At 33.8% G+C, this 23,235-nt stretch overlaps 1 protein-coding gene across 1 annotated transcript in view; it reads right to left on the bottom strand.

Moving 5' to 3' along the window:
• LOC142978527 (sodium-dependent neutral amino acid transporter B(0)AT3) overlaps positions 1-23,235 on the bottom strand; it is a 43,259-nt gene that overhangs the window by 4,832 nt on the left and 15,192 nt on the right. The window contains exons 2-4 of the mRNA XM_076123006.1: positions 11,725-12,396; positions 9,580-9,941; positions 348-611 (exon numbers count right to left, since the gene is read on the bottom strand). Of these exons, the coding sequence (XP_075979121.1) occupies positions 348-611; positions 9,580-9,941; positions 11,725-12,396 (1,298 nt within the window). The remainder of the gene's footprint in view (positions 1-347; positions 612-9,579; positions 9,942-11,724; positions 12,397-23,235) is intronic.

Here is a 23,235-nt window from a genome sequence, read left to right as displayed (position 1 = left end):
TGGTATAGCGTTTAATTAAAGGTTTACTGATTGATATCAGAATACAAGGGGTACTTAAAATAAAAGACCTTATCTATTTGGCTATTCGCTTTAAGTAAAAATTTAATTAAAGACTCTCGTCTCATCCGGCCAAAAAGCGTATTTGGTCCAGAGCTTTTTCAAAAATTGGTTACTTTAGTTACCGATACTAATCGTAAATAACAGGCAAAAAACTTAGGTACCGTACCTCAGAGGTAATTTAGTACGGTCTATACTTTAAAATATACACGGTATCGGTTAAACCTCGGTATCGCTTAAATTTTAGATTACCCCAAACACAAAATGAAAAGAGTACGTGGAAAGCGTACCTGCATATAGCCAACACAGGTATCCACAACACACTGGCCATGATGAGCACTAACACCAGCAGCACGGCCCACATCGGCCAGGGCTTCTTCTCCGTGTCTCCTATGGACTTGACCCACGCCTCGTAGCTGGAGCCCTCGGTCGCCAGCTCCCAGAACGAGGACATGAGGATGGAGAGCATCGCTAGAGGAGAAAGGTACTTCCAACAGATGAGCCAGTATATGCCGGGGCGTTGGCCCGTCATTAACTGGATGTCGTCTGCGAATCTGGAAAATAGAGAGAAAGTATTTTATTTTTTTAGCTTTTCGATTAGATTTGTTGATATTAATATTAGTTTTTTTAAATATTTTTTAGATTTGTCAAAAAATTAGAGTGTATTGAGATATTTTGGGGCAATTTAGAGAATTTATATGATTTGTTTCCAAAGGGGTGATTTCCTACCGCTATGGACAAAGGAAAATCAAGCAGAAATGTTGAGTATGAAAACTGATTAGCGCCACTAGTAGGTTCCTGATTAAGTATTTATCATAGTAGATTTTAAATGTCTAACTGTCGATGCTCGATAGTACCGAGTGTAGAAATTATGAAGCATAATGTAATTGAATCGGACTCTAGACTATTGACTAATTATTTGACTGCCGTGGCGCATAGGTTTAGGTCACCACGCCACTGCATCGGGTTGTGGGTTCGATTCCCACACGGAGCAATTATTTGTGCGATCCACAAATAATAATTGTTTCGGGTGTGGTCTAATTCTTAGTGCAGGAGTTGTCTTAAAAAAAAATTACCAACTAAGAAAGTAAGAATGCATAAAGAATACAGTACCGCAACTTCAAAATGTTATTTCTATCGTAAAACTTAAAAAGGACGACAATTTTAACCTATGTGGTAAATAAATCAGGTTCAATATAAATAAAATACCTTGAAACACTATAAGCCCTGAGGCTAAATTGTGTAACAGTATGTAGTTTTGTGTTAGTTTAGGACGCTGTGTACTTATTCGTAACTTCTACATTATATTTGTTGAGGTTGTATGGAAGGTGACTTTCAAATTACATTTATCGCTTAACTTTACTACTTAAAATTAAACTATGCAGTTAAGCAACGTTTTTAAATGGAACATAATTGGCCATAACATAAATGAGTCGCTTGGGGAAATATTATGTAGTCGATTTTAGTCTTGCAATTGATTTTACTCAATGTTTAGTTTCCCCTAAAATAAAAACCTAACTTTTCAATTTTTTCTTAAAATTGTTACAATAGAAAATCAAGAAAAATCAAGAAAGTGTAGAGCCTAGTAAAGATCGAACTATACGAGCGTAATTTTAGATTTAATAACTTCATGTCGAAATAACTCACTCAAATTTCATACCTCATTAATCCTAATATTATTATAACAATGAAAACTGAATCTCTATCATAATAATAATAAAGTAACGATATCTTCGCGAACCTAATAAAAATGAACGGCGAAGAAAAATGACGCGAATCCGGAAAACTGTTGATGAATAAAGATTTTACGGACTTCCGACTTTAGACAAGTTAGCGTTCGTAAAAAGTCTGTGAAAGTCCGTCAATTGTTTCCTGCGCGTGCCTACTAAGTTTGATGAATTCATATTTTTTAAGAAATATTGATTTGCACCTAAGACTGCTCTGTGAATGGTCAAGGCGAATTAATTGTTGATTACCAATGTCAGATTTGAGTTACTATTTATCTTGGTAATGTCTATAAACAATTTTTTATATTGTCATAACATTGGATTTTATGGAATGTTAGGTAAGATTTTTTTTAACCCATATCTGTCCCACTGCTGGACAAGGGTCTACTCCCGAATCAAGGAAGGGGTAAGGCCTTGAGTCCACCACGTTAGCCAAGTTCGGCTGAAGACTTTACATAAGATATGAAACCATAATGATATTTGTAATGAATGAAATAAAATTATTGTGCGACCTATATTAACGAATTATCCTGATGCTAGAAGCAAAGATTTATAAATTCGTAGATACAAAACCCAACTCAGCGCTGTTATTGATCGTATCCTAAAATAGACTAGACTTTACCTAATCATTAATACTTCTAATAAATATTACTCTAGTCTAAGATCAGATAAATTTATTATTAAGATCAAACACTCGAAGGAAATTGATGGCTTAAATCTCAGATTCAGTGGAGTAGATAGGTAGTGTGACTACCTCCGTGGCGCAGTGGTTAATGTCGCCGCGCCGTTATCAGTGCGCCGGAGGGTCGTGGTTTCCGTTCTTACACGGAATAATTATTTGTTCCGGATCTGTACTTTTTGTCCGTTGTTTTTGTGTTTGTAAAAGTCCCCGCGACACGAGAGCAATTCTAAGTACGGGAATTTTCTTTAAAACAAAATGTAGTTTTTAAGGCACTGCGTCCGGTGCTAACAAATAAGATAGAGCCCTCTACATCCAATCTACGAGACACAATAAAAAAATTGCTTCATTGATCATAGTCCGGGGAGCCCCTTAAGGACGGTGCCCCGGTGCCCCGCTCAAACGGCAGCTACGCCACTGCTCAGCCTATAAACTTTACTTCTGTCAAGTCATACAACACCTTTATAGTATTGTATAAAGTTCGAACGACGGCAGCTTATTTCCGAAGGGGGTGTCACTTCGAACAGTTTATGATCATCGTGTAGTATATGTACTTTATGTAGACGAAGGTGATGGAACAAGACAGTATATAAATAAGCTCGAAAATCAGGAAGTATAGTTTGGTTCACTCCTTTTTTTGCTCGACAGCAAAAAAGAGCCATGTTTATTTCTGTCATATTACCTATCTATAAACTCTACTTACTTATTTTGGTAAAACAGACAATATTTTTACTGTATTAAAAACCCTTTTATGGAGTTATTTTACTTGTCCCTATGTCCCTAAAGTTTAATTTACCCCTGCAAGTTAGATAATTAAGGTGTAGCAGCTAGACAATGATTACTTTGGTGATAATGACATTTAGAGCTAGAGTTTATTAGCTTACCCTCATAACTTTGTGACTGTTTAAACTTAATTTATACGACTATGCTTACGACTCCGCGTGTTTTCTTGTTTTTCGACAATAGCTACTTTTTGTATTTCTTCTTCTTTGTCTCTTCTTTTTTGTATTCCGTATCTTCAACCAGCCCTATGGCATATTTCATAATACCTCTAGTTGATGGTTTCATGTAACAAACGTTTATAATTTATATAAAGTTCGGACATAGTAATTGCAATTTACGGGAAAATTTCAAGCATAAAAGTCTTTCACAGATAACTTGAACCAAACTCCCTAACTTAATTTAACAGTAAAATACATTCATTTACATCAACAAAGAAGTAAAAGAAACGACATAACCTCAAAATATCGCCGTCAAAAATCTTCAAAGACGAGACATTCTGGAATGTTCGACGGTAATATTTCAGTACGACAGGGTTCTATCTCTTCACCGTGAATTCCTTTGTGGATTGTCTTTGATAGATCGTTGTATAATGGGTTATTAACTATGCTCTATGGTAAGACAATGCAAGGGAAATGTGAAAGGGTTTCTCAAATTACTAGTCTATTAATTTTCGGAAAGCTATGGAAACTGTTAGTGATTGTGTTTTTGTGATCTTTCTAGGATATTTTGAAATATCTAATATATAAATAGGATTTATTGGACTAAACTAAAATATATTACTTTCTTTATGCTTCGGTTATACTTTTATTACTTTTTAAATAGTCTTTAGCATGATAGGCTATTATAACATTTTAATTTATAACTAGCTTTCCACCCGCGTTAAAATTTCACCCCTTTCGGAATGTAATTTACAAAAATCACCTTTTAGTGTTCCTCTACTTCCTAAAGAATCTTCAAACCAAATTTCAACTTTCTACGCCCCGTAGTTTCGTCTGTGCTTTGTCCGATAGCGAAGCTCATATAAACATGACAGATTGAATAGATAAACTACCGCTAAATGTGCCTCAGAAACTGGACATCAACCAGTCAGTAACGGAAAAGTTTTATATGAATTGATTTAAAAGCTTTCATAAAGTAAAATGAGTTAACAAAACAACACATTAAAATTAAATTAACCGCCATTCGTTCATTATTGACATGCAACGGAATCAGCCACATATTGTTGAACAAACACGACAATACTCGCAGTGCCGGTATCATCATTCACAGTACAATTATTCCAATATTGAAATGAGAGATGAAATTGTAATACAAAATGGCGGATGGAGCGCGGAACATTTTTGAATTTATATTTGTAGCATTTTTTAATCATGTGTGGAATTGGACTCTTCTTCGCGGGTAAATAGTTTCTGTTTGAATATTTATTGGAAATATATTATTAAATAGGGGAAAAAAAATACAAAAAAGGTGTCCGAATTTGTGATTGAAATTTAAGTTGATCCTTTGTAGTCCTACAAAAATAGATTTGGTAGTATAAGCGACTACATCTTACAATATGACTACTGTTACACCTATTTAAGTGATTATTAAAGTACATTTTATTTAGGTCTTGAAAATACCTAAATTATTTATACAAGAGTAGGCACTTAAATTCTCAGTCACCATTTTTAAAAGAGAAAAATTCTTCGCCTAACCCTTGTTTCTTTTTATAAAACTGGCATCTAAAAAGGAATTATTTAAAAAGCGACCGTAAATAAAAAAGAAAAACGGTCGAGACACATTACCTTGTATATTTGATGTGGACTTATGTAACGGTTGCCTTTGCCTCAAAGTTATGTAACATATGAAAAAAAATCTGCTTAATCTTTTCAACCACGCAAAAATGGATGACTAAAATCTTAAAAATTGTTAATATTTTTTACATAAAGAGCTGCTGAAACAATATTTACAAATCTATACATATATTATTTACAACATTCAGAATGAGGTAAATTAATCATATATACAAATATATAAGAAAAATACGAGTTGATTACATGTATTAAAATTTTAGCAGTATAAAATGCATACACAAATAGATAAAATGACGCCATGTTCTCACAGGGGTAAGCAGATACCAAAGAACGCCTCATGGTTTTCATATTTTGTATATTTGTGTAGTACATAATTACATGTATGAAATAAGCTCCTCTGTCTTAGTATAATTTGGGAATATTTAAGCTCTTTTGCCTCCGCTTTTCATAGTTATACATCGTAGCTTGCCTTTGAAAATTCGCTTTAAATTTTCATATAGAGCTCCCGAAATTGGATACTTTCAGACACTTTCAGTAAATAGGGATTACGTTTTAAAGCGTGGGTGAAGGATAAAGTCTAAACCTAAAACTTTATAGTTATAACTATGAAGTTAAGCTCAGTGCACATAAGCGCCATGATACAGCAGTTAATATTTTAGCATTCGTATTTTTACAATACAAATAGGTAAATTATAATGCGGTTACTTAAAAATGATTTAATTGCATTAAGTAAATAACTTATTAATGGATGTTATCTTGCTTTGGCATCTCGTAAACGGCTGTACGATAGCAAAGGATCCCATGACATTCTGAAGGCTCTATGGTAAGGTTTAGCTTAATATTTCCACAAAATTAGATGGTTGCAATGAAATTGGAGGCCATAGCCGAATATCGATAAGAAGGACATTATTATCATATCAACGTACCTACTACCACTTAAATTATACGTTTATTTTTCGCGTAAAATCTCTAGTTATGCCGAGCTGCCAATGAACACTGGTCCTTATATATAAGCTGGTTATAAACATCAAATTCTGAACATAAAGCTTTTAGTAAAGTTACAATAGTTTTCTGCACCAGCTAGATAAAGCGACTAACGCTTGCTTTTTATTGAAGCACCCCGTGAATTTAATCTTCACTTCGCGTTACAAAGGAAAAAGGCACTCGAAATAAAATTGCCAACTAGTACCAGAAAAGGTTTTTAATTGAAACAGTCAGAGAGACAAAAACGGGCTGAAAAGCTGTACAATTGTAGTGTCTGCAGGGTTGGATTTTGTACTATAATTATAGTATTTATACTATAATTTCGCCCTTTGTACTATATACTATCCACATCTAAGGATAGTACGGTAAAATACTATAATTTTAAATTAGTGAATTTTCCCGAATTTTAGTTTTATTTGATATAAATATTTCGATCGTGAGTGTATCCGACCGAATTCTGATCACAATTAGGTATAAAATTAAAGTAAAACAACATAATTAGACTAATATTCTTATAAAATAACCAAAAATCATTGCGATAGCATTTACCGTTCATAAAAAAATTGCAACACTACTCATTCTCACAGTGAAATTAGTTTGTTTTACACATTTTTTGTATCGGATTTTAAAAAGGCTTGCTTTTGTGTTTAATGCTGAAACACAATTGTTGCTTTTAATGACTACATAATAAGGTAAATTCAAAATAATGAAAGTGTACTATAATTTTTTTGGAAATACTATCCTTTTCATTTTTCTGTACTATCTTTTTCAACGTACCTAAATCCAACCCTGAGTGTCTGTGATGTTTATTGACACTAGACAAAATGGCGGACGCGTAACAGCTGTTAATTGCCAACAAGGCTCAGTACATGATAATTGCTAGTTTGCGTAGATTTTTTTAACTAACTATTTCTATCCCACTGCTTTACCTATGAATGTAGTCTCGGAATAAGAAAGTAAACCTTACTACATTAATCAAATGCTAGTTTACGATTTCGCAACTCGTTAAGAACCATTTAAAAAATTAAGTAAGTAAGTATAGGGTTATAAAATTTATCGATTAGGATATTCTACATTTCACTCAAAAATAGCTAAAGATGTAAGTCGTAGAACCATTACCACACTTACAATTGCTGTAATTTAAAAAGAAGTTATTAGAAATATCTTTTATCGACCAATAAAGAAGAAAAAATATAATTTTCTATCATAATTTTAATACCCTATTCTATCAAATTCGTAATGGAACCGTCGTCCCAAGCTTTTCTAATTAAAACCAATTATAATCTTAATTGAATGAGTGTATCTTGTGAGAGAAGGAACACTTTGTACCGACTTAATATCAATTAATTCTACGTAATAATATAATATTTGGGACAAATGACAAAATATGTAAACGAGTTTTGTATGAGTAACTTGAGATTTTACTGATTACAATGAAATTACATCGATATACTAAGAGGTATGATTACGGACCACTCAAGTGTAACCTATCCAACGTTTACATAGGTACGAAAGACAAGTAGATATATATGATCAATAATATATTTATCGTTACCTACCTTACTTTATATAACTTTATTCATGGATGTTCAAGTTGCACCCAAGGCAGTGAATTTCTTAGATATTAAGTTCTAGGTTTGGAAATATGTAACTAAGACCTATTTAAATAATATGTTTCAAAATATAAACTACACAAAACAAAGCCCCTACAACACACAATTTCTTAGGAAAACTAAAGCGATAATAACTTATATCACTCAATATATTTGGCAGAAAGTTCTCCAACAAGTTATAAAGATGATCGCCAATCGTTCCGCCGAGTTGAACTGAGACCCTCACTCGCCCGATTGACTACACACTAACATTTTATCCTAGTTACGAACACTTATATTGAAATAACTTTTACGCCATTTGACATCAGATTTGAAAAGAATACTAGAATAATCTTAAAACCGACTTAGTGATCGTTTTTTTTTTGCGTATGGTTAGTGGTCAACCTATTGTCCTCTGGCCTCTGACTTAATGACTGTTATCTTTATTGACAACCACCGGGACCAAATTACGTGCCTCCGAAGCACGGAGACGCCTAGTTCAAATACCAAAATGCGGTCACAAGAGCTATTCTTAATGCAGGAGTTGTATTTTTTTAAATAAGTAAAACCTTTGAACATAACAGACGTAATTTTACGTACAAAAAAAGTATTTAATAACGAAAGATTCTTTTAAAAGCTTATAAGTTGAAACTAAAACAATTATGAAGAGGCTTGGAACCTTCAGTGAGAGCTTAACGTACTGAAGGAAGTTCACTAGTAGTTTAATTAGTTGACTAAGTCTCTACACATTTCACAAGCATATAATTACTGCTTAAATTGTGTACTAAGAAGTTGCCTCATATTATTATGCTCACGTTTTCATGACATTTGTTAATGCTTTGATTTGAATTAAGCCAAGTATAAAAGTATAGTTTTATATTTTTTTAAGAAAACTTAAAATTATTGATTATTACTAATATTTGTGAGTGTGTCACGGATTTTATAAGATTTACGTAGAGATAGTTGAATCAAACGTAATCTGCTCTTTTTCTGAACATTATTTACAATGTTATTTTGAGGCGCTCATAGTCAGTTGCGCTCAATCGTCGATAAACGATCAGTGGCTCGATCATTCTACAGATGGGTGGCCGCAAAGTGGTACTTGAACTGAACGTCTTCGTGCTTCGGAGAGCACGTAAATAGTTGGTCCCGGTTGTTATCTACTTAGATAAAAATGGTAAAACCATGTCAAAGGCCTTTCGGGCGGCTTGAGCAACTAACTATACGACAAAACAAAAAAGCCTGTTATTTACCGTGCCAAAAATTACGAGACGGACCTACGACTCTACAAAACACAGAGAGAGACAAAAGAACAACTAACATGTTCAGCTTGACAGTAGTTATTCTCCAATCTAAAACGTTCATAACTTGAGTAAATTCAACTAAGTTATAACCAGACCTCTCAATATTGTACGCAAGTAAGGAATAAGCAAGCGTCCTAAACTAATACGGTTTAAGTCAACTCACTGTTTGTGTTTCATTTCATTTCAGTTTACTGTGCCACTGCTTATCGGATAGTCACAGTGGGAGCTGTTTCTTTTATATAAAGTGCTATTGAAACTGAATTCTGGAGGGGACAAGACGCCTTTGCCCAGTAGTCGAACAGAGGTTAAAAGGAAGCAATGTAGAGAAGAGAGATACTGTTTAGAATGTATTCTTAGGGACAGATATTTGGTGACTTTGTGTAGGTTGTATAGCAAAATAAGGACCGTATTTTAAATTTTGCCCGTTTGAACCAGGTTCATAATTTTTTAATGATGTTTTGAATAACCACGGCAAAAGTACCCATAAAAATGTACCTGAAGAACTATTTATGTGTCACACAAATATTTATTCCGTCTGGGAATCGAACCCATGCCCACCCGCCTGCATTCAAAGGTATCGAGTGTGGGAAATCTTTATCACAACATACTCTATTCATAACTAGTTACTAAAAAACTATATTGAATAAATAAAAAACTCACCTTTTAACTCCATACACATAAGCAATCCCAACGCACTCGAAGAACGCAATAATCAACAGCGGAAAATTCCCGCTATACATATCGAAAAGGAGAAATATATAACTGCCAGATCCATGAGCGAAGGCCATAGACAACAGGCAGCAGATGAGGCATAGACCACCGGTTAAATACTCCTTGCGTAGATTAGGGAATAGTTTCATGTCCACTATGGAGGTTACGACTCCTTCGAGAGTGCCAAATTGTGAGTCTATGCCTAATGTGAACAGCATGAGGAAGAAGAGGACGGACCAGAACTGGGCTCCAGGGAATTGGTTGATGGCTTCCGTGAAGATGATGAATGCAAGGCCTGTGCCGGAAGCTGTCTGTGGAAGGAAAATAAAAATAGTTGGTATCTATACACTATACAAGGTACATGCTGTAATTTCGAAGGGTTGATTTAAATATCATGTAGGACTAAGTTATAGCAATGATTTTGTAGTATACCTATATAGGTCAGATTTGGTTAAATCTATAAAGAAAAGGGAAATATTGAAGAAACAGATTGCTTGGAATAAAAAATGGGACGTTAGGTTTTATGACACAGCAACCATTATTATAGTTTGAACGTCATTCCTCCATTACGTATATTTATGAAAGCTATAGCAAATTAGCAAACGCGTTACCGTATCTTTGGTTCGCCATATAACGCCGATGAAGCAAGGGCTACATTGACTTTTGGCATCGTACCAAAATAATGTTTTAAGTTAATTTGATATTGATAGATTTTGCAATCAGGCGTTCTGACGAAAATTACAATTTCAAGTATAAATTTATGAAACGTGTAAAATTTTGATAGTCTCTTAAAGGTCAAAAGAAAGTACAATTAATTGATTTCAATTTAAAATTAAATTTTTACCACCAATATATTAAAGTTACAATTTTTTAGTTCTAAAATCTCTCATATGGCTACAGAATTTTGAATAAAGATATAAATTGCCCATTCAGGTGGTCGAGTCTTTTGTGAAACATAAATAAAACCTTTTACATGTTAAGTATGAAAGGGTGCATACATATATTGTAAGGACCTTTTGTGACCTTCTGACCTATATTATTGACATTGTATTTATTATAGAAACCATTGAAATGTCTGTATCTTATGTAAGGATATAACATTGAAAAAAATACAAACAAATGAAATTACGAATACATACTGAAAAATTGTGACCACGGACCATTTTACAAACTTACAAAAAAAAATGTTTTCAAGTACCTAATGGATGGATGACCTGATAAAAACATCAAATTTATTTCGCAGAATATGTAGTTTTCGTTTTAAAATACATTTTACAAAATAAATAGTTTTACTAAAATCCGCACCGCAATAATATGCAAAAACTGTTTTTAAAATGAAGAGCAAAATGTTCCATGCCTGACATTATTACGTCACTCCCCCAAATTTGACTTCAAGCAAGAATTCAATCAATATCAGCCATATAATTTTTCCCGCCAAATTTTACTACATCCTATAAAAAAATATCACGAAGCCGGAAGCAGCGCTTCGTTAAAGCCAGTTCGTAATTCATGAATTACCATCTCCATCAAACAGAATTTAAAATTCAGATTCGACTGAAATATTTGCCGCTCTTCTGGTGTTTATTTCTTAATTCTTTCAACAACTTTTAATATTAAACATTGTTCATATTTAAAAAGATTTTTTTGTTCATAAAAAAAACTTTTGTTTCTGAACGATACTATGAACATTTTTGAAAATATGTTTCTGTTTTTTTGTTCTCTGCCTACCCCAACAGGAAAAGGTCGTTTTTATGTACGTATGTCATTGTATATATTGTAAAATTGTTCTTTGTGTGAAAACATTTCGGTTTAAGCTATAATTTTCAACATTGCTGTGGCTGACTTAAAAGTAGCGTCTGCGGTTTACAAAGTGGTGTAGAGACAAAATGAAATGCTCTTCAGGCGTTTAATTATTCCACTGTAGACTTGTAGCTTTTGGATAAACATTTTTACTTGCAGTTTATTATATCACAGAATAAAAAGTAGTACTAATACACTATAAACGACTCATAGATTTGCTACAATATCAAATGTTATTGTTTGTTAACAATGTCAAGCATGTTACCAAATAAGTGAATGAAGACAGTTACTTACATTATCCAATTCCTTTTGCAAATCACACTCCGGTAGATGCGGCATCACCAATTTCGATATATTTCCATTAAAATCCAACGTGACTGTCTGCCCAGCATCAGGCAGCACCATCGTCCGATACGCCGGCCCGAACACCTCCAACAAAGTCTCATTCCTAACATCCAAGCACTTCTCGTAAACCATCGTGGCTTTAAAACCAATTATAGAGAAAACTACAATCCCAGCAAACATAGACGTTAAGCAGTTAGTCATAGAGACCATAATCGCATCACGATAACAGTTGTTGTCAACTGGATTGTAGGACGAAAAGGCTATGAGACCGCCGAAAGCCAAGCCAAGGGAAAAGAATATCTGCGTGCCTGCTTCTAGCCAGACAACAGGGTCGAGAATCCTGTGCCATTTTGGAGTGAAGAGATGGATGAGACCATCACTCATGCCCTTCAAAGTGATGCCTCTAAAGAAGAATATAACCAGGACTATGTATGGGAAGGTAGCTGTAACGTAGACAACTTTTCCCGAGGAAGCAATGCCTTTTATCATGCAGAGATAGACTAGAATCCAGGCTATGACTAGCGCAAGGGCTATTTTGTAGTTGAATGACTCCGGGTAGTTGATGTCTTCTGATATTTGAAGAGTTGTTCGGTACCAGAAGTATTGAGTTGGACTGCTCACCTGCAATAAAAGAGATAAGATATTAGCCTTCAGCAATGTGCACGTTTTAATGGAACTGTTTTGTGTGAGGTTTTTGCTGTAGAAAAAAGTATTTACGATGAAAATTGTAGTTCCCTTTTAGATATACGAGTACATTAGTAGGCGTTAGTGGTGGATTCAAGGTATTGGTTTTAGGAGCAATACGTTTTGCTTTTCTGTGGTCTTCCATGTAAGGTATGAAATCCAGTGATTTAGTTGTAGCAGCCAGACAGCAGTTAGATTGTCACAGCGTAAATTGAACCACAAATTTTTCTAAACACTATTGTCTTTGTACACTAAATTTATTTTCTACCAAGATATCAATTTAGTTCCTAAAAACATTACCAAAATGACTTCAAAAATATTCCCAAATAAGCCTAAATCGTGACAAAGCTAATAGGTAATCAGAGGAATGACAAAGCATTCCTTCAGATCAAAGAGAATAGAAGTAATTCGAACAATAACGACTAACACAACGGGACAGATAACGCAGCCTTCGTGGAGATAAGCACGTAATTCGGACGCGGATTTTTGTAGGAGCTTCTATCGGCCGCCGGTTTCAATAACATACAAGTATGTATAGGTAGCTTGGTTATTAGACAGCTTTTGTTGTTTAGATTGAATATCCAGGCAACAAAATGGTATTCGTATGAAACTTAAGGTCTTTGAAAACCTTATTACGATTACAGGCAATAAAAATAAAAAGGTACGGCTAATGGATTTGCTGTCTAAAATCTTATTGGATAAAAAAATTTTAGAACTTCGTAAAACATGTTTTAAGCTTTTAAGCATTATTCTAAAGTACGATAAGCTTTTTTTATGTACACAATTACAATAAATACATTTCTTCAGAAACAAATCATACTTTTTGCTCAAGTAAAAGAATCTCCGTAAATCGGAACGTTTTGAATGATGGCGGCCAGATGCAAGTCTTTATTAAAATAAAAGACTGTTATAAATTACTGAGATGTCTCATTAAGATGGCCGGCTTTAGATCGCTTCTTTTATCTTTATTCTCGTAGTACCTTTGATTGTAAAAGTTAACGGGAATATTATAAAAGCAGAAATATTGTAACCCGCTTTATAAAACATCTTTAGCTAGGTATGAGAAGACGTGTTATATTCGAACAATACGACCTATCTTTGAGTTACATATTCTTAATCATGAAAAGGTATTAGTTTATTAGTTTTTATGAGAAACTACCAAATCAAAAAAAAAATCTACTCAATTCCAAAGAGTAGTTCTTGCGACAGCCGCGATGGAGGCCCTTTTTAATGTACAGAAACTTAGGCATCACAGAAATATAGAACTATGTTTTATTATATACGTACAGATTTTCAATCAATAAATTACACCAAATGAAGCTGATTCAATTACTATTATTACTAAGAAAAACGACTGCACAATATGTGTTCGAAGTAAAAAGCAATCAAAACTCGTATTTCAAAAGGTTTTTCTTGAAAACGTTGATTAGGTACGTCGTAGCAACTCGTACTCAAATTTCTGGAATATTCTACCTAATACTGAGAAGTGAAAATGGCTGAACATAACGGTTTGTAAGCACTCACGTTGTGAAATGTCAACAGTTGAAAATAGAACGGCTTATGTAAAACTAACACTGGTTTTGTTGAACAAGTTGTGTTATATAAGTTCTCAACTGGGTTTATAACTCTCTCTGTCTGGCTTCACCATAACTTCTTGTAGCTTAAAATTGCAGAAAATTTGATATATAAGCGTTTTCATGAAAGACTTCTTATCAAATTTGGATTTTTTTACAGATTCTAAGGCAGATTTTTTAAGAAAATTAAAATCATGTGTAATTTCTTAAAACATAGGTAACGGCCTTAATAGGCATAAAAATTATGTCTTTTTTTTGTCTGTGTCTACACTGTCTACCCCCATGCGCGAAAAAGGCGTGATTTAAAGTACGTAAAAAAATAATTTGTAAAAGAAATTGCAATCACACTTGTACCAAAACTTTGCCATTTTTGTAAAAATTCAACATCTTATACTTCTCCAAAACCTACATAAATTCTTACAGGCATATAAGAAACCGCCTCCAAAAATTCGTTGTCATCAGAAAAGGAGGTCGCTAAGTATTAAATAATGATTTACCTTCATACCGTGTATGAGACAGCCGTGAGGTAGCTATATAGCCATTGTATAGAAAAAAGATTTATTGAACGTGCCAACTACTCTGACACAAATCGGATTTCATCCCTAAAAGGTTTAAGAGTTTTTTCGACTGGCAAACTTTCGCGCCTTTTCGTTCATAAATCAATTTAAATAAAGAAAATTAGGTTAACAGATTTCTTTTTTTTTACTTTTTTTAAATGGAACTCTTTTACGGACTGAATGTCAAATAATTCGTAATTTAAAATTCTATTTCTATTTTTTTCTTTACTGGCCAGTGATAATGTAAAAAGAACTTATTTTATTATAGAGACACAGATACGAATTAATAATCAATAACCCTGTCTTTTAAAAGTTATATAATGTATTTTACATCTATTCTGTTCATAATATTAGTACGTAAATAGCAGAATGCTTTTAGTACCATTGCTATTAGCAAGCTCCTCACGTATCGCCTGTTATTGGCGTGGGCGATATAAACACGATAGACGTAGATATACATAGACATACTCGCATAACTCTACCAAATTGTACATTCCAGTTGAAAGCTATTTGTTACATGTAAATAACTTAATTATTTAACTGTTCACAGCATTCAGTAGTTAACTCTATTTGGATGCATTAAAATAGAAGTATCGTTCTAGGATAGTCCCGATAATGTTACAAATATTTATACAAATGTAAATGGAAACGCCGGGAAGGCGCCCTAGACGAACACGGATCAAATCGACGATGCCTTACAAAAAGGTCAGGTGCGTAGTACTCCTAACCAACGGTCCTGTATAACAAGATGTATGTATGTGAACGAGGCAAAGAAAGTCTGTAAGGATCGTATCAAGTGGGGTTCTTTGGTCTCTGCCTACCCCATTAGGAAAAAGGCGTGATATTATGTTTGTGTGTATATTAACTCAGACGCATTAAATTATACTGACGTCGAATTTTCATTAATAAATATTCTATTAAACAGGATAATTATAAGATACTAATGGTACGCACAAAGTTTTCTCATGCTTATCACCCTGATCTGATGTAGTGTGTGTACTCTCTTCCACCCTAGAAATGTAAGGGTTAGCATGTAAGATAATTCATTATTATAACTATACGACTCAAAAACAGTTGTTTCTATTCACACTCCTGGCGCCCCACATTACACTGAAATCACTCCTTAATTTCACGGCATTTCGGTACAGCCATGACTAAACTACGTGCCAGGAAATATTCTTAAAACAAAACACAAGATTTGATGAATGAAAGCTAGCAAATGACGTCACCAGTTCATTCGTCAAAGCAAAGGGCGGCAAGTATTTGGGTCACTGTGTATTGTTACGTCACTATACACTACTTTCATCTTGATGCTACGGTCTGCTAATGGAATGAGGGGCGGTCAGTCTCTCTGACCTTTTTGATGAGAATAAGATTTGCTTTTTTTTGTACCGATATTTGCTTTCTTCGGCGATTTCGGTTTTTGGGTTTTCGCTGAACGAAATATAGTCTATGTTACTCGTATGTTATTGATGATTACTCTTGCTTTGCGTTATTAAAGAGTTTTTTTTTAATAATCTTATAAACACTCTTCTTAAAAAACATATTATAGTAAAAGAGAAAGTAGTTTTTCTTGCTAATAAATTCAACAATCAATACGGCATGATAACAGGTAATGGTTGTGGAAAAAAAATCTGCACTGAAACTAAACAGTTAAAATCACGGTAAGGATACGGTAGCAATCGACACAAGAAACTGGGCAGCTGGACTCAACTCCACCTACACTTGACCTTAAATCTTAACCTTTACTGTGAACTTCTTAACCTTCATCGATTTGTAGAGGAAAACGGAAAACGATTGTACTTAATGTATCCAATCAAGTCTATTTTATGTAATTAATATAGGGCATGTATGAAAACAACGTTCTGAACGACAGAAATATTCTTCCATAGCATAAAGTAAAATTAGGTAAAGCTTCTTATTTCTAGCTTAATACTAGTTTAGCACCAATACTATTAGCTCCAATTTTAAATTCTTTCATATGAAAATTTACGATAACACATTGAATAAAAAAGTCACTTTCAACTCATACAAACGCCCACGGCCACAATATTTCATTCTGAAACTATACAGAAGGCATTACCATAGAACCCTTCTCAAAGAAACGAACAGTCAGTTGCGTTCAATTAACCCCAACAATGCTTTGACAAACAAATCAAGATATCTTATAGTTTAGCATTAAATGGGAGCAATCTCAATAATGGAGGATAAATACTGTATATTGTATAACCCTGCATGCCTGAATATAGCAACAATCCGTTGTAAAAATAAATACAGTCTGAATATAGCAACAAGCCGCAACAACGTAAATTGTAATAACAAAAGAAAGAGAAGTGTTGACGACGGAATAGAAAAACATAGTCGTAGTTACATTTCCGTCACCCGCATCCCTGAAACACGCAAGATTTCCGCCCCATCTGAGCAATTACCAGAAATATTATAATACTTTAAATATGGGTGTGTTTTCGTGAAGCAAATTTAGGTATTTCTAGTCAACAGCTTAACCTTTCCTCCAACTATGTAGAAGTCGGCTTAAATTTAGGTATCTGCAATATTTTTCCGTACATATTATTCTGTGGCCCACCATTTTATTCGAACTGAATATTATTATATTACCTACCTTTCATAGCCTGTCAAACAATCCATTCGAATCACAAACTTTTGTTTTTTATTTCGAACACAGTGTTCTACATTTGAATGCACAATTCGACACGGAGCAACATAGTCACGTTTATGTTGAACGCACTGTTTCTGTTCCACATCCCTTTATTCCAATTCCGAAGTGGCGAATTTGAATATCGAGCGATGAGATTCTTTTTTGAATCTGTTCTGTCGTTGCCAGCTTTCTTTTTCTTTTGAATAGAGTTCTTGAATCGTAAAGATCCGAAACCGTAAAACCGACGTTTTTATAAAACTCTTTTTATTTTTTGTCTTGTTTTAAAATACTATAAATTCGTAGCTAAAGATTAATTTATTCACAACTATCTGTAACTAACGGGGGCCTGTGACTTGGTTCGCATAAAAATCTATATAACTATAGGCGAAATAAAATAAGAAGGGTTGAAATTTTATTGATTTTATTCATATCGTTACAAATAAGATTTATTCAGATAACCATTGAATTTCTATTCACGCTCTATTACAATCCAATGAATAACAAATACCACATTTCGGTCTATAACACTTATGCCTAAAGGAAAACTCTTGGGAAAACAGTGCCATAATGAGTACAGTAAATGGTTTGTTATTAAAGCCAAACATTTGTATTAATACAGCAGCACAAAGGCTGGCGGGGTCGGCAGTAAATCTCTAGTGGCGGAATACAGCCAGTTCGTAAATAGACAACAACTGACCACAGACTATATCAATGGTTAATTGAAGTTGTGTTTGTAGTAATACTGTCTATTGAAGTATGTTTCCATGTGTGTATATTAAATATATAATTTGATGTGATACTTTACTATTTCGTTAAGTAATGCTCATTTCAGAAGTCTTAAATTTCTGAGTACAGTTAAAAATCTGTAGTAAAGGAAGTTTTAAAACAAACGATCTATATTAAATTAAAAATACGGTAACGCCAATTTACTTTGTTTGAGTACTATCATTATAAATGTAAAAATAGCTATACTATCCCATTACAATCAAATACAGCCCAAAAACTACAACTAATTCCATTACACTAGTAGTATTTTCGAAATGAACAAAATTAGTGAGTTCTTCCCTCGGTCGCAAGCGCCAGCTGATTCCATGATTCATCTCCACTCTCTTACACATACTACATTACACCCATGTAAATATACATAATGAACATGTATGTCCAATGTAGTATATAAACTATTCAAAGCTATCAGTAGTGTAGTTACGCCCACCTCATTACACAACCTAATGGACTTCGCAGAATCTGTATTAAGGAAGATCTTGCCTAGAATTACGTACAAATTGATACATATTTCATATGCATATTAGTTTTTTTCTTCTAAGAGCTTCCGTTATGATTCAGTTTTACATACGACATTTTTATTATCACATTTTTTTCAAAAAAAATACCTTCACTGTTAGTAAGACAAAAATAGATTGAATATATAAATATATAAGTGTACTTTGAGGTAGAGACTATGAAAAAACTAAATCACATAAGACAGTAATTTTAAAAAAAACAAAATTTTCAAACCCGTCTAATACATAGTACTTTATAGATTTTAAAATAAATATTTCTTATTGATAAAAATCTATTAAAGTATTTAACAATTAGTTACACGCTACAGTTACTCGTTCTGTCAATATTCCACTTGAAAGGAGTTAAAAACAAATTCTTAACCATTTCTTTTTAATCACCATTTCGCCAAACACGTAAACAAGTCCCATTGCAGGCCTTAACTTCATGTTATCTCCATCATAATCTTTCCTCTCACCATTAAATTAACTTCATATAAATGATATCTTTTTAAAATATCATATAAATCCAGTCATTGCTAGACTATTTTTCAAACGTCGATGGAGTTCTGAGTAAAGAGAGCGGACGCATACCGCCTTTTTAATCTAAAACTTTTTAATTTATATTCCTTTTCCTTCGCAGTCAAAGTTTGTTTTGTAAAGGTTAGACGGAAAATCGATCAGCGATGTGTAGCTATAAATAAAACATGTATACATAGACATACTAATATTGTAAATGCAAAAGTTAGTGTGATACACCTTCAAGGAAAAACCGTTGAAATGGCATCATAGATTATAAATAGGTGACTTTAATTGAAGACCTGGGGTTAAAAAATGGGCAATTAAGAAAAATACGCCGATACCAAGGCTGCTTTCGCGTTTTGCTCTCTATTCTTTATATACTTTTATACTATAAAGAGGAAAGATTTGTATTATTGACACACTTTCACCCAAAATCTACTCAACGGACTTTTCATGAAATTTTGTAAACATGTAGCTTATAACTTAGAGTACGGGTACTTTTACGGGCGAAGTCGCGTTCAGAACCTTGTGATTTGATAAAAATACTATTTTTAATGGTTTACAAAACAAGAACGTTTCTTGCGTTTCCATTATGGAACGGAATACGATATTATACGCAATATTTCAAGTACGACGATCATAGCCTTTTACACTCCACGCTTTATCGCAGCACGGTCTATAAAACCTTTACGAAAACTGAAACTTTATATAGCGGTCCCTCATTTTGTATGGCTTATTGGCAATATGACCCGGTAGGAATAGCACTTGGTTTTTATTTTATTTGATAAAGACACGTCCCATGATTTTTCGAAGCGAATGTTAATCAATATATCGCACTTTTAAGATAAAAAATTAACTATTTTCTCTTCTAGCGCATACGATGAACTTTTAAAGCGGAATTTAATATTTTTTTATGACTATCATATAACTTATACGAGCGAAACTGCACATTTTTAATTAACATAACACTCTTGAATTGTCTGGAGACTTTATCGCCAGCATATTAATTAAACTTAATCAGCGCTTGGACAAATATATCTCCTTACTTATTTTTACCAAACTAGCGGCCCCCTGGTTTCTCCCGAATGATGCCTTAGACATACTAAAATGTTCTTTGAAAATCACTCTATCTATTTGTACAAATCACATGACAATCCGTTCAATAGAAATTGACGCGACAAGGGTTACTATATTTCATAATATGTAGTCATAGGTATACAATTTGGACACCTATCTGCAAGGATGGCAGGAAATGGCTGAGGATAGAGACTGGTGGAGGAGTTTGCCCGACAATGAGACAGTATCGGTCAAAAAAGTTATAGGTACTAAATATTTAAACATATCCATAGCATAATAAAGCCTAAATTAATCTTAAAGTCTAGACATAGTCCTTCACAATATGAGTGATTATTTAAGCGGGGCTCGTTAAGACTGGCTGTAAAGGGGCGAGGCGGCTGCCGCTGACAGCGTATCAAACCATCGTTACGTCACGCTCAGACGAGCGGGTAACTGCCTCCAATATGTATGTAATTGTTAGGCTATTTTGGGTAGGAAATTTGGTATTTTTGGGGTTTTATACACGATATTTCTTGATTTGATATAGCTAGGAGATGTAGGGGACTAAAGAGATTAAAATAGTTTTTATTTTGGTTTGGATTTTGATTGACTTATGCCTATTATAAAACTGAAATTGCAACTTGACGTTTATTGCTGATGATAGACCGACAGTCTTACAAAATTATTTCGTTGCATTGTGATCGAAAATTTATATGTTTACACCAATATCTATGTTTTTGGTTGGAGTTTGTCTGCTTTTGCGACAAGTTGCGTGATAAAACATAATTATCTAAATCTATACTAATATTATAAAGCTGAAGAGTTTGTTTGTTTGATTGTTTGTTTGTTTGAACGCGCTAATCTCGGGAACTACTGGTCCGATTTGAAAAATTCTTTCAGTGTTAGATAGCTCATTTATCGAGGAAGGCTATAGGCTATATATCACCACGCTACGACCAATAGAAGCAGAGTACAAGTAAAAAATGTTACAAAAACGGGGAAATCTTTGACCCATTCTCTTATGTGACGCAAGCGAAGTTGCGCGAGTCAGCTAGTCTTTAATATTCTAACAGAATTACGTTCCAGATTTTTATACTAGATTCAGTTTTTTATTTTGGAATTAATGATAAATTTTCATACATTTTCAAAGTTGCTTTTACTTATAAATAGCAAATACGTTGCTCAAATTATTATTACCATTCTTCAGTTCGTTTTGTCTCCCACCTCTTAACCAGTACTAAACAAACGAGTACTTATTAGAACCGGGAACGAGTTGTGAGTGCTTAGCAACACAAACTCAAGTCGAATACCATTAAGTCAACAGCGGCCGACCACAGTGATAGAGTGACCGCACTTAAGTGTTCCACTGTTTTTATATCAAGCAAGTGGCTGCAAGCGTTGAGCTTTAAGAAAAGAGGTTTGAAACACTGGTTTTTAAGTTCTTTATAAACTAAAGCTGCAGCCATAAAGTGTTAGAAAAAAACGTCTGACTATGAAAACAGCCGTGTCTTGTCTAAACATCAAAATTAAAATGTGATTTAGGCATTATTCTTTCTTTAATTTACCTATATAATAGATACTCGTACCAAGACGCAGATTTTTTCAGACTTTACAGAACATGTTTTACGGGTTTTAAAAATGTATTTCATGTTAAGCCCTTCTCCCATTACGATACGCCCGCGCGACTCTAGTCTCGGAGACTAGTCGCCACGAAGTATCTCACATACATTTGTATGGAGACTCTCACATTACGATACTGGTATTCTACGCGTTCGCGACTAGTCTCGCGATACCCGCCGTGTTGGTCGCTTGTGCGTCGCGTCTCGCGTAGACATGCGCTTAACATGTTCCGGAGCGGATTGAACATGGAATCATTCATTTCCTAATTGGGACTATGTTCAGGAAACATGTTCGCGGAACTATATAGTTCCACCACGTTTCAAGTTTGACAGAATCTAACATTTGATAATATAGGTAGTTCCTCAGTTCCTCACAGCTCCTAGGTGCTATAGAAACTGTGAGAAATTGAGAACTGCTTTATAGTTTATACATTATTTGTTACTGTATAAATGTAGACAAAAATATCCCTTGATTTACCTTCATACTTTACACAGGCTTAGGACTGTCAACCAAGAGATAAAATATAAAAAATATGCAATCTACAGTTTTGACTTTCCTACGATTTTATTACCTATAATAATATGTATAGATTGAAAACGGCTCAAGATGAAAGTAGGACTCTTTAGACATTCGGTAAAAAGATAAAAATTTCTTATCATCGTGTTGTAGTTCTTGTGCGGCTACAAAAACTCTACAATTTATGTTTCTTTCAATATATGGATGAATCCAGTATTTTCTACTCTTGCGTTGACGTCTTCTATTTCTATAAAACAAAAAAACTGCAAGAGCTTCATCGTCACTGGAGTCGCTCGACATAACGTCAGTCTACAAAAAACGAGTTTGCACAAATGATGAATTTAGTAACTTTTAAGTTGCATAATATGCGAGCATCGGGTAGCGAACATGTATCCAACTAGTATTATACTCGAGTATCGTACCCTACAAGTATCGTAATGGGAGAAGGGCCTTACTGTTAACACATTATAACTAAAGCACTAGTTATTGAAATATTAATTTAAAGGAAACAGTTTAAATTAAGTATGTTATTATTAGCTTAAAAGTAGTTTATGTATTTTGCACAATCAATTTTTTTTTTGTATTTCTTGACTGAATGTGTACAAAAGGCTTGAGCTGCTTTTTTGTTACATTTTAACTGCAGAGTTAGTCGGCGTGGTTAAATAAATTCTACTATTGAAATAACGGCTGGGCGACTAATCGCCTTTCACATTAAACCTCTAGACGTCTTTCGACGGCACCCGTTTTCTTAGTTTGCCCTAAAAACCTACAAATATTTGACTTTCAATTTTGTTCATAACTTACAAAATAATTCACTAACTTATTTTCATTAATATTAATTACTTTAAAATATAATCAAGAATTTCGATATTTTTCAAACGCTCTGTATAATTGAACTTGATTCACTTTATACAGGCTGTAGCAAAAAACTGTTCCCAAAAAACATTTCGTAAATAATGTCAACATTCCAAATAAATAATATAAATTGTTTCAAAAAC

Source organism: Anticarsia gemmatalis, chromosome 14, assembly GCF_050436995.1.
Source record: "Anticarsia gemmatalis isolate Benzon Research Colony breed Stoneville strain chromosome 14, ilAntGemm2 primary, whole genome shotgun sequence".
NCBI classification, from domain to species: domain Eukaryota; kingdom Metazoa; phylum Arthropoda; class Insecta; order Lepidoptera; family Erebidae; genus Anticarsia; species Anticarsia gemmatalis.
Note: the sequence above shows the minus strand (reverse complement) of the source record. Positions and strands in the feature narration are given on the sequence as shown.